Below are 16,643 nucleotides of genomic sequence, written 5' to 3' on the forward strand. Positions count from 1 at the left end.
TAACTTAATGCATTTCCTATTTCTGAAGTCGCTAGCAAAGCAACTGCTAGCGGCCAAACCGACCACATCTGGGTGATGGATGAGGTGACCATCACCTTATCACTCGGGTACACCAATCACCAAGAAAAGAAAACCTGGAACTGAATTTTTGTGTTCAATGTATATTACATATGTCTTTGTTCCGGCTAGAGAGCAGCTATTTTCCTTGCGTCATACTGATGAAACTGCTGCAACCAAGTACTTGGTTCGTGAAGAAACCACGCATACCTTGATATTACCAGAGTCCTATTAAGGGACTCTGATATTACCTAGCAAAGGAGATAAAGGTATCAACACCTTCCACTCGATGCACACACACGCACGTGCCTGGCCTTGCCACTATCCCCCTTGTGACACAACAATCTGCTTTTTTGTATATTTCGGCATTTCTGCGCAAGTCTGGTGTCAATAAACGCTTCAAAGCTGCACCATGAGCCGAATATATTGGCAGAATGAGTTGCCAGGGCTCGAGTGTCTTTTGTATGGGTGGTGTGGAGATCGGTTTTTGACATTTGCCTGCTCTGAGCAGCTCCGTATTGTATTTTCCATTGAATTTCTATGGCGGAAGCAGTTTTGGGCTACCCAGGAACTGCTCAAAGCTGCTTTAGGCAGAGAAATTTTCAAAAGACATGTTCTAATGATGAATCACAAGCCGTATCGAACATTCAGAAATATCAATTATTCCACACTAGTTCTTGTACTAAAACGCGTTTTATAAATGCGAACACACACGTCTCAATGGGCCATTGTACTTTTCAGCAACAAAAATTAATTACTTTGTTTGCTGTAAACAGTTTGATTGTTGAAGTATGACCAAAACAAATGTTAATTTTCTTCTCTTTTTTTGTAGCAGTGGCGCACCAAGACATACTTACTCTGCGTACTGCGGCGCTGACATTGCTAACACCCCTCCATAACAGATGTAGCGCTGTGGGTTTTAGTGAAAAAAATGAAAAAGAAAATAAGGAAATCTGGCAATTCTTAGAAAAGCAGTGTATAACCATATATAACCATCGGGTGCCCCCTTAACCATCCCTCACCAGCCCCTGCAGCGCATCCGTTCCCTGACCAGCCCCTGGAGCGCATCCGTTGAAATCTCATGGTGTTTTTAGTCATCGAACAGCCATGCTGGCGTATATCAAATACGAAGATAAGCTACGTGCAATAGTACCTGTTCGTTTGATTAAGAATTTTCACCCGTATGATGAAACAGACTTCGATAGCACGAAGAGGGTTCAAGCTTTTTGGACGAACGAAGACGGTTCCGTGGAAGGGTATTATCCCGGCCGCGTCGTCGCCCTCGCCGGTAAGTAGGCTTGCCTGCTCATACATTTAACGCAAATGCCACAGATTTACTTCTACCTTCTCATGCGTTCATTTCGTGCAAACAAAAGCAGAGATGCCGTGGCATACAAGATTTTTAGATTGTTGTGCGTTGATGTCAAGCCTATTCGGCGCTTTGAATCCTGACGACAACTTGTGTTTTGTTAAGCACGAAGTCGCGGGTTTGCATTCTCGTCACTGGAGGTTGTTCGCGTTTCAATTCGCGAAGCGTTTGCCGGGCGTGAGAAGGGAGAATGGCCGTTGTCTGAAGTGTGAATTGCTTTTTTTATATTTCATACGTCGCCCGGCGTGATCAGTGAGGATTGGCTGGGTTCACGTTGTGTGTTCGATCAGTGTAGAAACACGTTCACTCAATGGTCAAAGCAGTTGCCCGTGCCCACTGCGTTCGTTTTGATGTTCAAGCACGTCGTCTCAGGCTGAAGTCGTGTGCATTGTGCACTTTTGAAAGAAATGGACATGTTGTGACATAGTGTTCAAGCACTTGCATATGCTGTCTAAAAGTACGCCTCGGTGCCATGTGTGGGCGAAGGTCAACAGCTTCGTGCAGTTTCTTCACTCCACATCCGGAAGTCTGCAATGTCTCGTACAATGCATATAGGATTCGAAACGCCGGGAATGTGCAAAACTAGCTAAGGTTAGTGTGGGATTTTTCAAAAGGTTGTAGCTGGTATTTCACTAGAATCTTATTTCACTTTCACTCATCCTGTTACCCATGTTTTAACAATGCGCTTCCTTGGCTTTCCTCATTGCTGGAGCCTAATAAAATAAATTGTGGCCTGTCATCTCCCTTTTAAGCATGGTATTCACTGTGCAATCGCACTACACCAAAAATGTGGCTTATGTATGCAGCCACGAAAAAGGAAGGCACAACAATGTATAGCGATATAAAAACAACTGTTGCTGTGTCCACAATACTGTACACAGATTGCACAATTATCTGGCTGCATATTGCTGCAGGTATGGCACCAAAACCAAAACAAACTAGCAAAACAAGTGTTTGGAGTCGCTGTGGGATCTATTGGTTTCTGGCTTTCATTTTGTTCTTCGATGATTAAACACGGCACTACAAAAACTTCCAGTTGAGATTTTATAAATTTCTGAAGGCGTATTGTTAAAATACTTCTCATGCAATCTCAACCACTTCCAGTGTAAGTTGCATGGTATAGCCAGTGGCAGCCACAGCTGTCTTCATTTTTTGCTATTTGCTACCTTATTTTAGAAAGGTTGCTCATAAGAGTGTTCTCAGTGAGGTCTAAAGCAACTTGCATTTTGTCTTTAGTGTCCTTAAGAAAATATAAGTGGGTGAGTTTCAGGTTTTTTGTGTGATTTTAGTTCTTACTCGGTGCCCTCATGTTTCCAGAAAACCTGGATTCACTTCGGCTGAAGGCCAAAGGCATGCGGGAGCCGTTCCCGAGGGTTCTTGGAGTGGGCATAACAGAAACGACCACACCAGCTGCATCCAAGAAAAGGGCAGCTGGCCGCTCTGTAAGGCAATTTAACAATGTGTAATTGCAAATTCCTCTTAGCAAACTTGTTCCTTTAACACGAAGAAAGGCTCGGGAGAGGATTGTAGACACTACATTGGTTGTGAGAAGTGTGGCAGTGAGAGAAGCTCTTCATTAGAAAACAGAGTAAATGTGTTATAGAGATCTGGAAGCTGCCATGCACCGCCTTACGAACAGGCCATGACTTGGGACCATGAGGACTTGCTTAAATTAAGTGTCGATTACGACCTGCCTTGATCCACTCGTTCTCCACGCATAGCCGCTCACGGGCGACCTCAACAAAGTTGTGGGGCTTTTAGTGGTTATTGGGGGTCGATAGCAATAACATTGTAGCAGTGGTCGTGAAAGGCTGGCGTACCAAAACCCATGTTGAAGTAAAGCTGAGCCGATGTCCACTGGTTGTTTGGAGCAGTGACAGATGTGAGTAAAGGTGAAGGAAGTGGAAAGTGTGAGCAAAATACAAAAGAGACAGGGAAACCTTCTAAGATGGCATTTCACATCACATGAAACTTCACGTGAAGGCTGGTTAGAGCCTCTTTTATCCTTTTCCTTTCCCTGCTAAAAAGCGTGACTAAAAACAGTTATAGACATGCTGGTGTCCAATTATCAGGACGTGGGTGATGGCTAAGAAAACTTGTGGCACCAAACAGGAAACAATGTTAGTATCAGTGCAAAGTTATTGCTTGTTTTTCCAGACCAAGGACACCGAGAAGCAAGCGAAAAAGAGGAAAAAGGAGGCCACTGAAGCTCTCCATGAAAATATCATGGCAGAGTTGAACCGAAGCCCGGATGCGAGGGTATGTGTTCTTTCATAACATATTTTACTACACAAAAAAAAAAAGAGTTGCACATGCCTGAGCCATGGTTAATTACATACACTTATTTTGGATCAGTTGATTTAATATTGCATGGCAGTTCAGGTTGTAGTGGCTTGCTCGAGTACCAGCAAATCAGGCAAAAATTCTAGGTAACATTGGGAATGGGCAACGAAAAATTTACATAATTGCAGCTACAAACTTTAACCTCATCAAGCAACAAGTAGTGAGATCCAATGTTCTTATTCGTGAAGAAGCCCTGGTGGTTACATTGGCAAAAGTACAGTTGATTGCCATGCTTATTATTACTAATACACAGTGTCTCAATAGGTATAATCTTAAACCAAATAGTAAAACTAAATTACAGGACACCGTTTGTGTTTTAGTTGCGTCTGCTTTCATAATTTACAGTCTACAGCAGAGCCAAAACGACCTCGCCTTGGTGCGCGACTGCGGCGGACAAGGGAAGCTATGAAAAAGCTTCAAAAGAAGCTGGACCTAGCTGAGGCACAGGTTCAACGGCTAACCAACGTGCTGTTGGATAGAATAGGTAACTATGCCTTAAATCTTGGTAATGTGCCCACATTGAAGCATTATGCCATTCTGCAGTACACTGTACTTATAAAGACAATGCATAGGATTGCCACTTGGCTAATCTGTAGCACGACTAAATTTAAACTGTCACGATTTATTCGGTGTTATTTTTTCTGCATTGAAAATTTTGTTACGCATTTCCATGCATCTTGTTCGGCTGTTCGAGTGTCATTGCTTATAAAAGATGCCCAAGCAACGCCGTGTGTACAACCAACCTCTCATGCATTCTTTCTTTACATCACTGAAATTCACACAACCTTTATGCGGGATTTTGTTTTTTCTTGCAGCTGCTGTTGAGATATTTTTGCTATTCGCAGACGAAGTTTAAGTTTTTGGCCAAGCAGGACTTTCTGCTATACTAGTTGAAGTCTCTTGGTAGGTAGTGCAGTGAAAACTCATGGACAGTGAGCACAAAGTAGAGAGGACAAGAGCTGCATTTTTGTTTTAAGGGAGAGTGCTTGTTTCTTGCCTTTCAGAAGAAAGGATGCTATAGTGGTGTATTACATTTCGGCGCACATAAAGATCCCCAGGTGGTCAAAATTAATCCACAGCCGTCCACTACAGTGCGCATCATCGCCTGAGTACAGTTGGCGCATTATACCCCACAATCAACGGGATGCTATAGTGGCTGAAAGTGCTGGTTTGGAACATGATAAAAACGGGTTACTGCGTTACCTGCTATTTTGTTCACTGAGAGCAAAAGATTCAGGTTAAGACAACTCGGCAAGTGGTGGTAGCTTGCGGTCTCCAGTGATTGTAGTTATATGTGAACGAGAAAAGGTTTTTTTTTTATTTTCCGCTGCCAAGTCCAAGAGGAGTGCCATGCCAAATTCCAATTCTTTCTTGCACACCAGCTGCTCCGGTCGTTTAGTGAGCCACCCAAAAGACCGCCAGTATTGCATTCAGGCTTTCGGCTTTGTGGTTAGTGAACTGGTGGTCGCAAAAACCTGCATGATATTTATTTCGTACACAAGGGCTTACATTTTAAATAGCCCCACTTATTTAAGCTTGACTGGTTATTTTTGTTAGTTTCTCTTGCGTTTGCCTTTGGCAGGTCACTGTTAGCATAGGTGTGCGCAGGGTTATAGATTAGGGGGGGCGAAGTCTTACCGCAGCGCCCCCCCCCCCTCCCCCCCCCACCTCACCGCCAACTCCTGACCTCTTCCCATGTGTAAGAATTTATAAGATCCATTGAGAAGAAATGGAAGAAATGCGTATGAATTTATAAACTTAATATGGTCTATTCTGAAACTCGCTTTTGCGCGGCTCTTTTGATCAGTGCTGCGCACGTTATTTACGAGGAAAAGTAGAAAAAGGACAAGCTCCGCAATAGATGGAAAATTTAAAATTATGTGATAACGTGTTTCTCACAACAGCCTGCGTCTGGTCGATCCCCACCTTTCCGGGACTGAATTAAACAGCTTTTGGAAGGTAACATGAGAGTTCTTCGGCTGCCATTACCGTGAAAACACGCGTGGTCATACCCTTACGGAACAGGTTCGGTTGAGTAAAGGTATGGGGCAAATTTGGCGCCCCCCCAAGATGATTTGGGGGGGTCACACCTATGACTGTTAGCCTGCTAATACGGTTACTGGTGCTTGTCAGCGGCCATGAAAAGCCAACTGGAGGAGTGTAAAAGTAATGGGGCTTTCGTCATTTACAATTACCAGGGACAGCTATTTTACTATGTGCTGTTTTCAATTTTTCTATTAATTCTGGTTATGCAATTGCTCATTGCATACTGTAATTTCTGTTCTTGTTGTCACTGCAGAGGCTGCTGGTACAAGCTCTCATGTGCCGGCGTGCCAATGCCGACAACCTGCCGGCGAGGTTGTGGCAGAGTTTGTTGTGCCATCACTGGATACAGGTAATGTTTTGGTAATTGTGGCTACTGAGATCTAGTATTAAGCTTTTGTGTCAACTTTCACAGCCTCAGGTCTCCCAAGGGAGATGATTGAGGAGCTGGACGAGGCTCCATATGATGATCGAGGTATGTTTGTCAATTCAAAACTCATCTGAATTATTTCTGGTGAAACACTTCTGAAAGGCATGCTTTGCGTGTGCAGTGTACACCCACTAGCAGCTGCAGATTGTTGAAAGTGACCGAGGGGGTATATTTTGGGTAGATCATATTGCGTGGGATTCTGTAACACAAGGCACCGGCACCTATTCTCGCTTTTCTTCGTGGTGAGAGGCACCCTCAGTGGGCACTCTATTAATAGACAACAATGTATCCTCCACAGTGCTGCATGCAGCTTGCGGTATGAACTGTAGGCTTTCGTGTTTATGAATCTGTGCTTTCACCTCTGACAAAATGATTGCTTTTCAAAGGTGTCGCTTGTTTCACTAGGAAGCTGCCATCAGGTGTAGTCTGCAAGCGAAGAGACGACACACAAACAGAGCTTTTAAGCTTCATATGCCATGTGTAGGACTTGCAGCCATATTTGGTTCTGTTTATTCTTGGTCCTGTAACATTGTCCCGTGTTGTCATAAAATATAGTCTGAAACCGCTTTGCTAGTTGAAAAGCTTAACAAATGAGAGCTGGATGCCTTAGCTACAGCAATGAAACGGCCGTGCACATTTCCAGGAGTACATCCGAATAGTAGCTTAATTAGCCCACTGTGTGAGTAAAACTCACATTGGCTGGTTTTAAAATGTGTCCTCAAGCGGTTTGGTTTCAGCCCCCTTTGGGGCTGGGGCTTTATACTAAAACATCAAACTTTGCAGAGGAATGAAATATAGTGCTGCTTGCTTTTAGTGAATCCTCTTTGAACATAACCATTAGTCTTTTGTGGGGCTGAATTAAGTGCTTCTTTGTTTTCGCTCTACAGGCATCGAATTCTGCGTGCCTTTGAGCACTTCGGTTGCGCATGAAGAGGGCCCATCACTTTTGGGTGAGTGGTGTGTTGTATCTGTTACTTTCGCAGTACATATTTTACTGTTATAATTGCTTGTGGTGTGTTCTGCAGGCAGTGGTGCTGCCGCAGTGCCAGTGAGCAGCGACTTCGAGTGCCCTTGGCCACAAGGGCCAACAGGTGAGTGTGGTGTTTCGCTTATCGAAATAATTTTTTAACACATTTGGTGGGGGCCACCTCATTATGTTATGCAGGTGTTGGTGCTGCAGCAGTGCCATCCGCCAAACTTGCTGAGTGTCCCGAGGCCTGGGGACTGGCAGGTGAGCCTAATGGTTCACTCATGTACAGAATTCCTTAACATATAATTTGTTGGGGGGCCACCTCATTATGTTATGCAGGTGATGGTGCTGTGGCAGTGCCACCCACCAGCCTTGCTGAGTGGCCCGAGGCACAGGTACTAGCAGGTGAGCCTAATGGTTCACTCATGTACAGAATTCCTTAACATATTTGGTGGGGGGCCACCTCATTATGTTATGCAGGTGATGGTGCTGCAGCAGTGCCACCCACCAGCCTTACTGAGCGGCCCGAGGCACAGGTACTAGCAGGTGAGCCTAATGGTTCACTCATGTACAGAATTCCTTAACGTATTTGGTGGGGGGCCACCTCATTATGTTATGCAGGTGATGGTGCTGCAGCAGTGCCACCCACCAGCCCCGCCGAGTGTCCCGAGGCCCGGGGACTGGCAGGTGAGCGTGGTGTTTCGCTCATGCACAGAATTTAAAGGGGAACTCACACGAAAATTTTATGTTCCACTTTTATCGCTTTTATTGATGCTTAATGGTCTGGCGAACTCGAAACAGCGCTTCAAATACTTCAGCGCGTAGTAATTAATTACATTGAACGGCCTGAAAACTGCTTGTTTTAAATTCTTGCACTTTCATCCCGAACTGCGCATATGACAGAATCCCGGCGTGACCTCACCGCTTTGTGAGGATGTCAAAACACTGGGGAGGCCGGTGGGGATGCTGTTTCGGCTGAGCTGCCTGAAGGTGCTAGGCCTACCATTGCAGCACAAGTTCGATGACTGCTTTCAATAAAAGTCCTGATGGCGACTTCTATTGTGATTCCGGGCTATATTATCGCTTCCTTTCCCATGTGTGGAACTTTTTTTCCAACAGTGCCTTTCTGGGCAGCAGTTATGCCTCTAGCTCTGGCTATGTGCACCCGTTTGTGAATGTGCCGGCGCCCACTCGGCCCTCGCGGGGCCGTGTGCGTGAAGTGACGTCATGATTTTTTGACGAGTGTTGTCGCGTCACTTTTTTTGGCTTTCACGGGGTGATGTCACGCGGATGTCCATTTGCTGAATGCTGCTCCGCGCGCGTCTCCGTCGGCGCGACAAATGAGATCCATAGTGTGTTCGCGTCACAGGCCGCTCATATTTCAGCCAGGGTATTCTGTTGAGTAAAGGAAGTGAACTGTGCAATAATAGTAATGCCGAAAATTGGTGTCAGTACTCCTTTAACGTACTTGGTGGGGGGCCACTTCATTATGTTATGCAGGCCGGGGTGCTGCGGCAGTTCCGCCCACCAGCCTTGCCGAGCGGCCCGAGGCCCGGGGACTAGCAGGTGAGCGTGGTGTTTCACTCGGGTACATTTTTAGTTGGGGCACCTCATTTAAGTTCTTCAAGCTAGGGTCATCAGCTGTATATAGTTCATGTAGCCAAACATCATCTATTTAGTGACAGTTATATGAATCATGGCTAGTTGTGCTTTTATTGCTACTACGCTGAGTGTAAGGCCAAGATCTATTTTTCACTTCAGAAAGCTGGGGTTGGGAAGTAGCTGTGGCATGAGGCCAACTGTCATTACAGGGGTGTTTTTCTCTATGGTCACTAATTTATTGAAGATGTTCTGTTGTGGCATTCTCTTAATCTTCAGTACCAGTGAACTATGATCGTTCATATCAGTTTTTCTAAAGTGTTGCAGGTGGATGAGTTCAGACGTTTTAGTCAGTTCAGCCTTTTTTTTTTATTTTTGAATTTGAAACTTTTTTCAAGCCATCAATAGTCTTTTATACAAACTTATGTTATCCTGTGGCCTTGTCTCATTAATGTGGGCACTTGACAGTCTGGACAAAACTTTCAGTGTCAGGCTTCATAACATTAGTTGAAACATGCAGTCCAAACTAGGAATGGTCTTTTGTATGAATGGCTAAGTGCATTCATTGCCATTGCATTACTGTGGACACTTGTAAAAAAAAATGTCTACAAAGGCTGCAGTGCATTCTCAGATTTCTATATTGTTTATGGCTCTCCTCCGTTCATTTCTTTTTTTGGGCTTCAACAGCTAAACAGGAACGAAATCTGTATTGCAAAAAGGCTGCAATGTGGTGCCAGTAAAGCTCCAAAAGGGCAACAATTATGTGATACTAGCTCGCCCAAGAGAAAGGTGAATCTGTAGTTGGGCAATGCTTAATATCACTCGGTACGAGTTTTTAAGGTGTGTTGAACTCTCTGCCCCCGAACATTACTGCCGAAATTGAGCCTTCGGAACAATGAATTATTTGCTGTTAATGCACACCACAATAGTGAACTTGTAGGCCATTGCTGGATTTGTGTGAGAAATGAGGTACTGTGAACTGATGATTTCAGGTGGTAGCTTCGAAAACTGAAGATCTGAAGATGGTGTCGAATTCACTTAAAATTTAACCAGTATGAATGACTGGTGGCATGCAAGAATTGTCGGCAATACCTCTGCTAAGGAAAAGGAAAATAAAAGATAACCTTCTGGCCTTCCAGAAAAAGCATCAGCTTTCTTAAAAATAATCGAGCGATGATTCCAATGTTTGGGAATCAGTGACGAGCGCATTTTGGAGCTTGTCAACGAATTTGCTCAGCAAGCCCATTTATTGGATGAAAACCCTGTGCGGTCAGAAGCAGGCGATGAAAAGGCGAGATCAGATGTCGAACTAGGAGTTGTTTTCCATAGCATAGCGCCCACATTGGATGCAGGAACCATGTTAACGGGCACTTTAAGTAAGTGATGTCATTTGCACTTCTTACATGCTAAGTGAAGCTAAGTTTATCAGAGAAAACCCTCTTGACTTCGTTTTTTTTTTCACTGAAGAAACAGTAGTTGTGTTTTTGCTGCACTTATTTATTTTTTAAACATTCATTAGTATGGATGACTTGCATTGTAGACATTTTTTCTGGGAAACCAGCATTGATAATACTGTGCTGCATTTTTTAATGATCTGTAGCTACTATGTTAGTGACATAGTAGCTTAACTGTTCTGTCTCTAAGGGCATGCTTTAAATCTGGCGAAAGTGAGACGAGATGATACGCATTGATTCATTCTTTCTGTGTTTGCAGTAGCTGCTGTAGCCACAGCTGCGGTACGGGGTGGCGCTGGCGCTGGCCTGGCAAGCAAGAGCTCAATTGCACCTCTTCAAAGCTCGTTTAAAGTGGCCGACGGCAAGGTGACTGACACTTTTTTTTGTAGGCTGCTGTAAGAACTTGTACTGTATGCACATATGAATACAAAGAAAAAGGAGCAAAGCGTGTGCAAATATTGTAAACTGGACTCGAATTATGCATTAACTTGCACTGCTCAACTGTGTGGCCAATAGAGGTCTCCAAGGGCACCTAATCACTCCTCATGGTGTAGAAAATGCAAAAACATTTGTGTCCAATTGCCAAATATGCCTTTTCATTATCATCCTTTCTCTATAGGCTGTAACTGCATGTGTCCAGTGAAGCGACTGTGTCCAAAGTCACCCTGTGCCCTCTGCTTCTTCACTCTGATACTGTGTCTGACCCCTTGTATTCAGAAATAAAACTTATGCCACGAGGCAGTGTTTTGTACAAGTTTGAAAAGGAACCAGAATGGGAAGAGGCCGTTACAAGTTTCAAAAACTTTCCTTAACTCTTTCAAGACTGTGCCTATTCAGAATCGTTCAATTTGAATGATACCTTGGGAGATAAAGTGTTTTCAGAGATAACTGACAGTGAACGGCAACAAGCACCAACCACAGAGTTTCGTTTTCAACTTCGTGCATGTTTTTCTGCATTGCATGCTTGTCCCAAATACTGTGCTGGCCGTAAATGAAAAGTCAGTCATTGGCAAGATGTTTTTATGTTACGTGGGGGCGAATGCGTGCCTTTGATAATGTCAAACCGCCAGATTTCTTCCGGGGAACCACCCGAAATTGCAAATTCAAAATGGAGGTTGGGCTTCACTGCCAGACACGATCGCCACGCGTGCTGAAATTTTTTTTAATATCTGACAAACAATTCCGTGCAAGTTACATTTTTTTCTAGGGCATGTTTTTTAAATGTTTCCCTATAAAAAATATATTATTTTTTTTCTGCTACGGGTGGTTTGTTATACACAACTCCTTTTTATTATTTTCTTTGACAACCTGGCAAAAATTTTGATTTTGATATTTTTTTGCAACTATGATGCATGAAAACATTTTAAAAACTTGTGTTATTGGAAAGGCCGTTAAATAATGTGCATTTTTTGTTCCTGTAATTAGTGCCTAACCAATTTCTTTTGCAGCAGGAAAATGTTTTCTTGGACCCCTAAAAATATCAATTTTCCCGCAGTCACGAAAGAGTAAAGGCATCCTTATCAGAAGCACCCTTTCCTGAGCAAATTGGGCTCCTGCAAACACGGCTGACACACAACTCTCCAATTTGCATATAGCGTGTGGGTGGGACCTGGGTGGGCCAGTGGGGAAGGATACTGCTGTGCTGCCAGTTTTGAAGCCCTTGAATCACAGCTGCGTCAGTGGCTGGTCCCCTGCTTGACATCATGGAAGATATTTGATCGGCACTTTCTCGACTAGCCAGAATGACTATTCGTTACGTAAATTTCTACCTCACTATGATCCCATTTTTCGCATGTTGAACTTAGTTCTTGCGGTTGGTTACATTTTGCCAAGTGGCAACAAATTTGCCCCACATGCCTTTATGACTCATTCCTTGGGAGGGAGCGCCATGGTACTGGCACTGGGCGCATCACATGTCACCCAGTTTGCACGCAGATGTGATCCTTTTTTGTGTGTAGAAAGCGCTTCGTCCTTTACAGCTGTATCAATTTCTCATGATAATGCACAAAATTTGCCACCTTAGCTAAGCTGTCGTGACGTTGGTTGGGAAAACACTCCTTACCCCTGTATTCAGAAAGCATACTTAAATTATGCCTTAAGGAGGCCTTTCGTAAGCGTTCGAAAAGGACCAGAATGAGAAAAGGCTGCTTTGCGCTTCACAAACCTTCCTTAAGGCGCACTTATCAAAGGCACCCTTTTCGAGGCATGCTAGGCTTCTGCGAACGAGGATAGCTCACGATGCGCCAATCTGTAGACGGCGTGTGGGCGGGACTTGAACTTTGTGCCAATAGGAGAGAATGCTTCTGTGGCACCAACTTTGAAGCGCTTGGATCAGCCAGCTCTGTCCGCAGCTGGCACCCGGAAGGAACTTTAGGCTTAACATCGTGGCAGAATACTGATCGTCGCTTGCGCGACTACCGCGCATGATTATATATTGTGGGAATTTTCACCACAGCATCATCCCCTTTCTCGCATGCATAACTTGGTTTGCGCGATTAGTTCCATTCGGGCAAGCGGCAGCAAACTGTAGCTGCACCTGTTGGCGTCGTTCTACGAGCGGAGGCAGCGCCATGGTGCAGCGCTGGCCGCATCGCGTGCCGGCCGGCTCGGTGTGCGCACGGCCACGTCAGGGTGACAGGCGAGTCGCCCTGACGTGGCCTCATATCGCTTCATTCAAGCATCTTTTACATGCTTTATGTTGTTTGCTCTGTCACTCATTTTGTGGAGCCTTTCTCTACCACAATGGCCCTGTGTTCACATCATTCTTTTTTGTGCTGTGTAGTAACCATGAAAATGGATTACCACTGCAGGTGGAAATTGGGCCAGCCACCTACATGAACGTCGACAAGTTCGCGTTCATCATGCGCAGCACGTCAGACGCCCGGTGTGTGCTAGACGTATCGCGGCACTTGTGGCTGGAAGAAGAAGCAGCCCAGAGAAGCCTGACCGGGTAGGCTCCCCGCACCATCTTGGGCGCAAGTGGCAAGTGTGTCGCCACACCAGAGAAGGTCGACATTGTCAAGAGTAAGTCTTTGTCCAGCACAGCATTTTGCAGCAGAAGGGGCATTACGTCTTCACCTGGCAATATGAGAGTTTAAATGTCCCGAAGAATTTTTTTTTTTACTTTTATAAAAGTGCACATTTGCATACACTTCTCATCACTACTTTTTCAGAATCACTGTTCTCTGTAGCTAAGCGTGCCTACTCCCTTGAGCTGTTTCGTGCTCACGCACTGCGCTTTATGGGGTTTTACACCACCTGTGGTCAACAAGGCCAGATTTTTTTACTTGACGCATAAAAGGCCTCTGCCTTAAAGCATTTAAGGAGGTTACCAAAGTTTTATGGCTAGTTGGTAATTTTACAACCAAATTTAGTCTGCACTGAATACTCAGGTACAGGGGCATCGAAACAAACTACATTAAAGGAGTACTGACACGAAATTTTTATGTTACGTTTTTTTCGCTGCTATGCGTGCCTACCAGCCCACTAATCATAGACTGACAGATTAGACGGTCGAGTGCAGCGTAAACATTCATTTACGGCGTCGTTTATTTGTGCCAGTTTCGGTTTCGGCAAAAATACGCCGAGCGGCCGCCATGACAGCATGTATCACATGGCGTCACCATTCTTGCCGTATCGCTGCCTCTCTGGAAGCGCGCGCCCAGACCGGCCGAGGTCTTCGCCGTCCCCACAGGCCCGGGCAGCATGATGTCAGTCCCAAAACCATGACGTGTACACACGCCCCAGCAGCGCGCGCCAACCACAGCCAGCGCGTCGGCTTCGTCACGGGAGCCCCGACGTCGGCAGTTTGGGGCACGTAGCAGATGATGTCACGTCGGCCTGCTCTGGGCTTTCTCGTGCGGGCGAAGATTAAAATGGATTTTAAATATGTTTCGCTGAACGGTTGCTGTTGAAACTTGCTGGGAGATATCTCCTGATAAAAAGGAAGCGTTTTACATAGTTATCTCAGCTTTGAAATTTGGTGTCAGTACTCCTTTAATGCAGGAGGGTAGATAAGAAGCACACATTGCATTGTGATGGTGTAAATATACTCAGCCATTCTTGGTTGTTCGTGTTTTTGTTTCTTGGCCACAGCCCATTTTAAGCAGCGACAAAATACAAAAGGTACGTTTTGTGAAACTCCGGCTCATACTGCCCACACATGCTGACTAAATGCATATTTTTTTCTGCAGCACATATTAGTCTCAGCATCATGACTCCATCATTGCCAGTTTTTAAAGGGACAGACAACCGATTTTTGTCGCGTATATGTTCTCTAGCTCTAATGAAAGCCAGCGTTTTATATAGCCCGGTAACCACAAGCAATTTATAAACAAACTGACGGAAATAATTTTAATTTGGCAGCAAACTTCCTGAAAACGGAAGGGTGGCGGTTCGTAGTGTCGAAACTTGGCACTACAATATGTGTCCCTGTCACGTGACCCGCAAACCTAGCAGCTACTGTAACTGCCTAAATGTTTATTTACGTATTGGAAACCTTTTAACACAAGTATTTGTACAAGCTTAAATTGTATATGTATTTTGAAATTTTTTGATACACGCCGCCCGCCGCCGCTGGGTTGCTCTCAGTGTGGCTAACTGAGCCTCCATGCCCAGAATCAACGGCAGCGTTCAGTAAACAGAGCCAGCGAAGGAGCTTTGACGATTCTGCCTGAGGCAGAGGCATTTGTTCTGCCAAAATATTTGATTTCAGTTTTCAAATACACCAACGAAAGCTTAAAAAAAACAAAAAAACGTCGCGACCGGGGAGAATCGAACTTCCCGCCTCCACAACGTGAAGCCAGATTCTACCTATCATCTATCCCAACAGATGGCGCATTCGTGCAAAATAGACCGTTGCATTAAAAAAACATATAAAGGAACAGGAAAGCCTGCGATTCAAACTTTTTTAGCTGGGAACAAGTTTTTAAATATTGTTTGTTATTTCGCATACAGACAAAAGTATGTTGCCGAGCTACTCTGTCATGGTTGCCAGCACTAGTTTTGGGAGGGACACATACGGCTCGTAGATAAAAAAATTCAATTTAAAAAGTTCTGGGGCGTTATCAGCAAAACCGTCTCGTCAAGGTGCTTTAAGTGATGCCCTTTCAGTTGGGATAGAGAATATATACACGACAAAAATCGGTTGTCTGTCCCTTTAACACAAAATGTTAAACAGTGCAACTGAACCCTACGTTGAGCTGTGGGAACCCTGGAATGCGTTTGTGACACTTGTGTAAGCAGGCATGGCTCTGCTTTGGTAATGTTGATAGCAAAAAATGCCTGTAGTTTAGTTGCTGTAATTTTTCAGTCAGTGATTGTGATGCAAAAAAAGATGCAAGCTGCGGGAGAACCCATTTTGCAGCTGCAGAACGTGCTAGCATCTTAGGTGCACCCAATTCATGTGCAGGAAGGACTGTGCACAAACTTATTTCTTGAATAAATTTTTCTGTTTGGTAGAGTACACTGTACTTGATACTTCTCGAATAAAAGTAAGCTTGAATCTAGCACTCACAAAATTGTTCATTTTACAGTAATGTGTAAAATAACAAGTTATGGACTGCATTTGTGTGGATTAGGAACTTTATATGTATGTATATATATATATTTTCAGACTTCCTGGCCAAGTACATAGCGGAGCACCCTCGACCTGGGGGGCCCCCGGCGGAACACCGGTTGGGACAAGTCCGCAAGCACCTGCGCAGCTTTTTTACTGAGTCCAGTCGGCGGGGCAAGCGGGGCACACAAAAAAAAAATAAAGCCGATGAGTAAGCACTGGCTTTTTTGCATTCATTGTAAGAAGCTGACAGTAATGCGGTCTGGCTGTGTATTTGTGTAAGTTATTGTACAACACACTCATGACACTCAAGTTATTGGCATGCGCGTGTGTGGCTTGTCACCTTTGTCAAGGCCATAGGGAGAGCACACAATTTGTTTCGCCGCCAACCACCCTGTTCCCTGCCGCCAACCGCCCTACCGCCAACCGTCCTGCCGCCAACCGTCCTGCCGCCAACCGTCCTGCCGCCAACCGTCCTGCCGCCAACCGTCCTGCCGCCAACCGTCCTGCCGTCAACCGTCCTGCCGTCAACTGTCCTGCCGACATCCATTATCCAGCATGCCATTATGTCTTCCATTACCATAATCCACCATGTGGTTTCCATCAACTCCACATTTTCAATAGGGATTCTTTGATTCAACAACAAAAGGTAGTTGGGGCGGCCTAGACGGTAGCAATTGGTTATTTCCTCCTGTGTGACTAGCCTGTCCCTGCCCCTCGTGTTGAGCCCACAGTCGGAAGAGTCGAGGTGCTCCCGGCAGCTAAATCTTCGGGTTGCCCCATGAGCGTGCTCGTTTCCCGTTAGAGATGAACGGGCTGGC

The 16,643-nt window shown here is 44.9% G+C and overlaps 1 protein-coding gene across 3 annotated transcripts; it reads left to right on the forward strand.

Moving 5' to 3' along the window:
- The first annotated feature begins 997 nt into the window (after positions 1-997).
- Positions 998-16,037, forward strand: LOC144141100 (uncharacterized). Of its 3 annotated transcripts, none has more exons than XM_077672624.1 (16): positions 998-1,345; positions 2,744-2,868; positions 3,584-3,685; positions 4,115-4,253; positions 6,069-6,164; positions 6,228-6,287; positions 7,130-7,192; positions 7,268-7,333; positions 7,408-7,473; positions 7,552-7,617; positions 7,693-7,758; positions 7,834-7,899; positions 8,713-8,778; positions 10,528-10,631; positions 13,076-13,289; positions 15,880-16,037. In XM_077672624.1, exons 1-15 carry the CDS (start codon positions 1,165-1,167, stop codon positions 13,217-13,219), a joined length of 1,410 nt encoding a protein of 469 aa, XP_077528750.1. In that variant the 5' UTR covers positions 998-1,164; the 3' UTR covers positions 13,220-13,289; positions 15,880-16,037. The 3 variants fall into 3 exon arrangements, with proteins under 3 accessions (XP_077528750.1, XP_077528749.1, XP_077528751.1); XM_077672623.1 differs by having other exon boundaries at positions 1,000-1,345; positions 10,525-10,631; XM_077672625.1 differs by lacking the exon at positions 7,693-7,758 and having other exon boundaries at positions 1,000-1,345; positions 10,525-10,631.
- Positions 16,038-16,643: the final 606 nt, after the last annotated feature.

The sequence above is a fragment of the Haemaphysalis longicornis genome, unplaced genomic scaffold, assembly GCF_048455015.1.
Source record: "Haemaphysalis longicornis isolate Haplotype H1 unplaced genomic scaffold, Haemaphysalis longicornis Haplotype H1 scaffold_6, whole genome shotgun sequence".
Lineage (NCBI taxonomy): Eukaryota > Metazoa > Arthropoda > Arachnida > Ixodida > Ixodidae > Haemaphysalis > Haemaphysalis longicornis.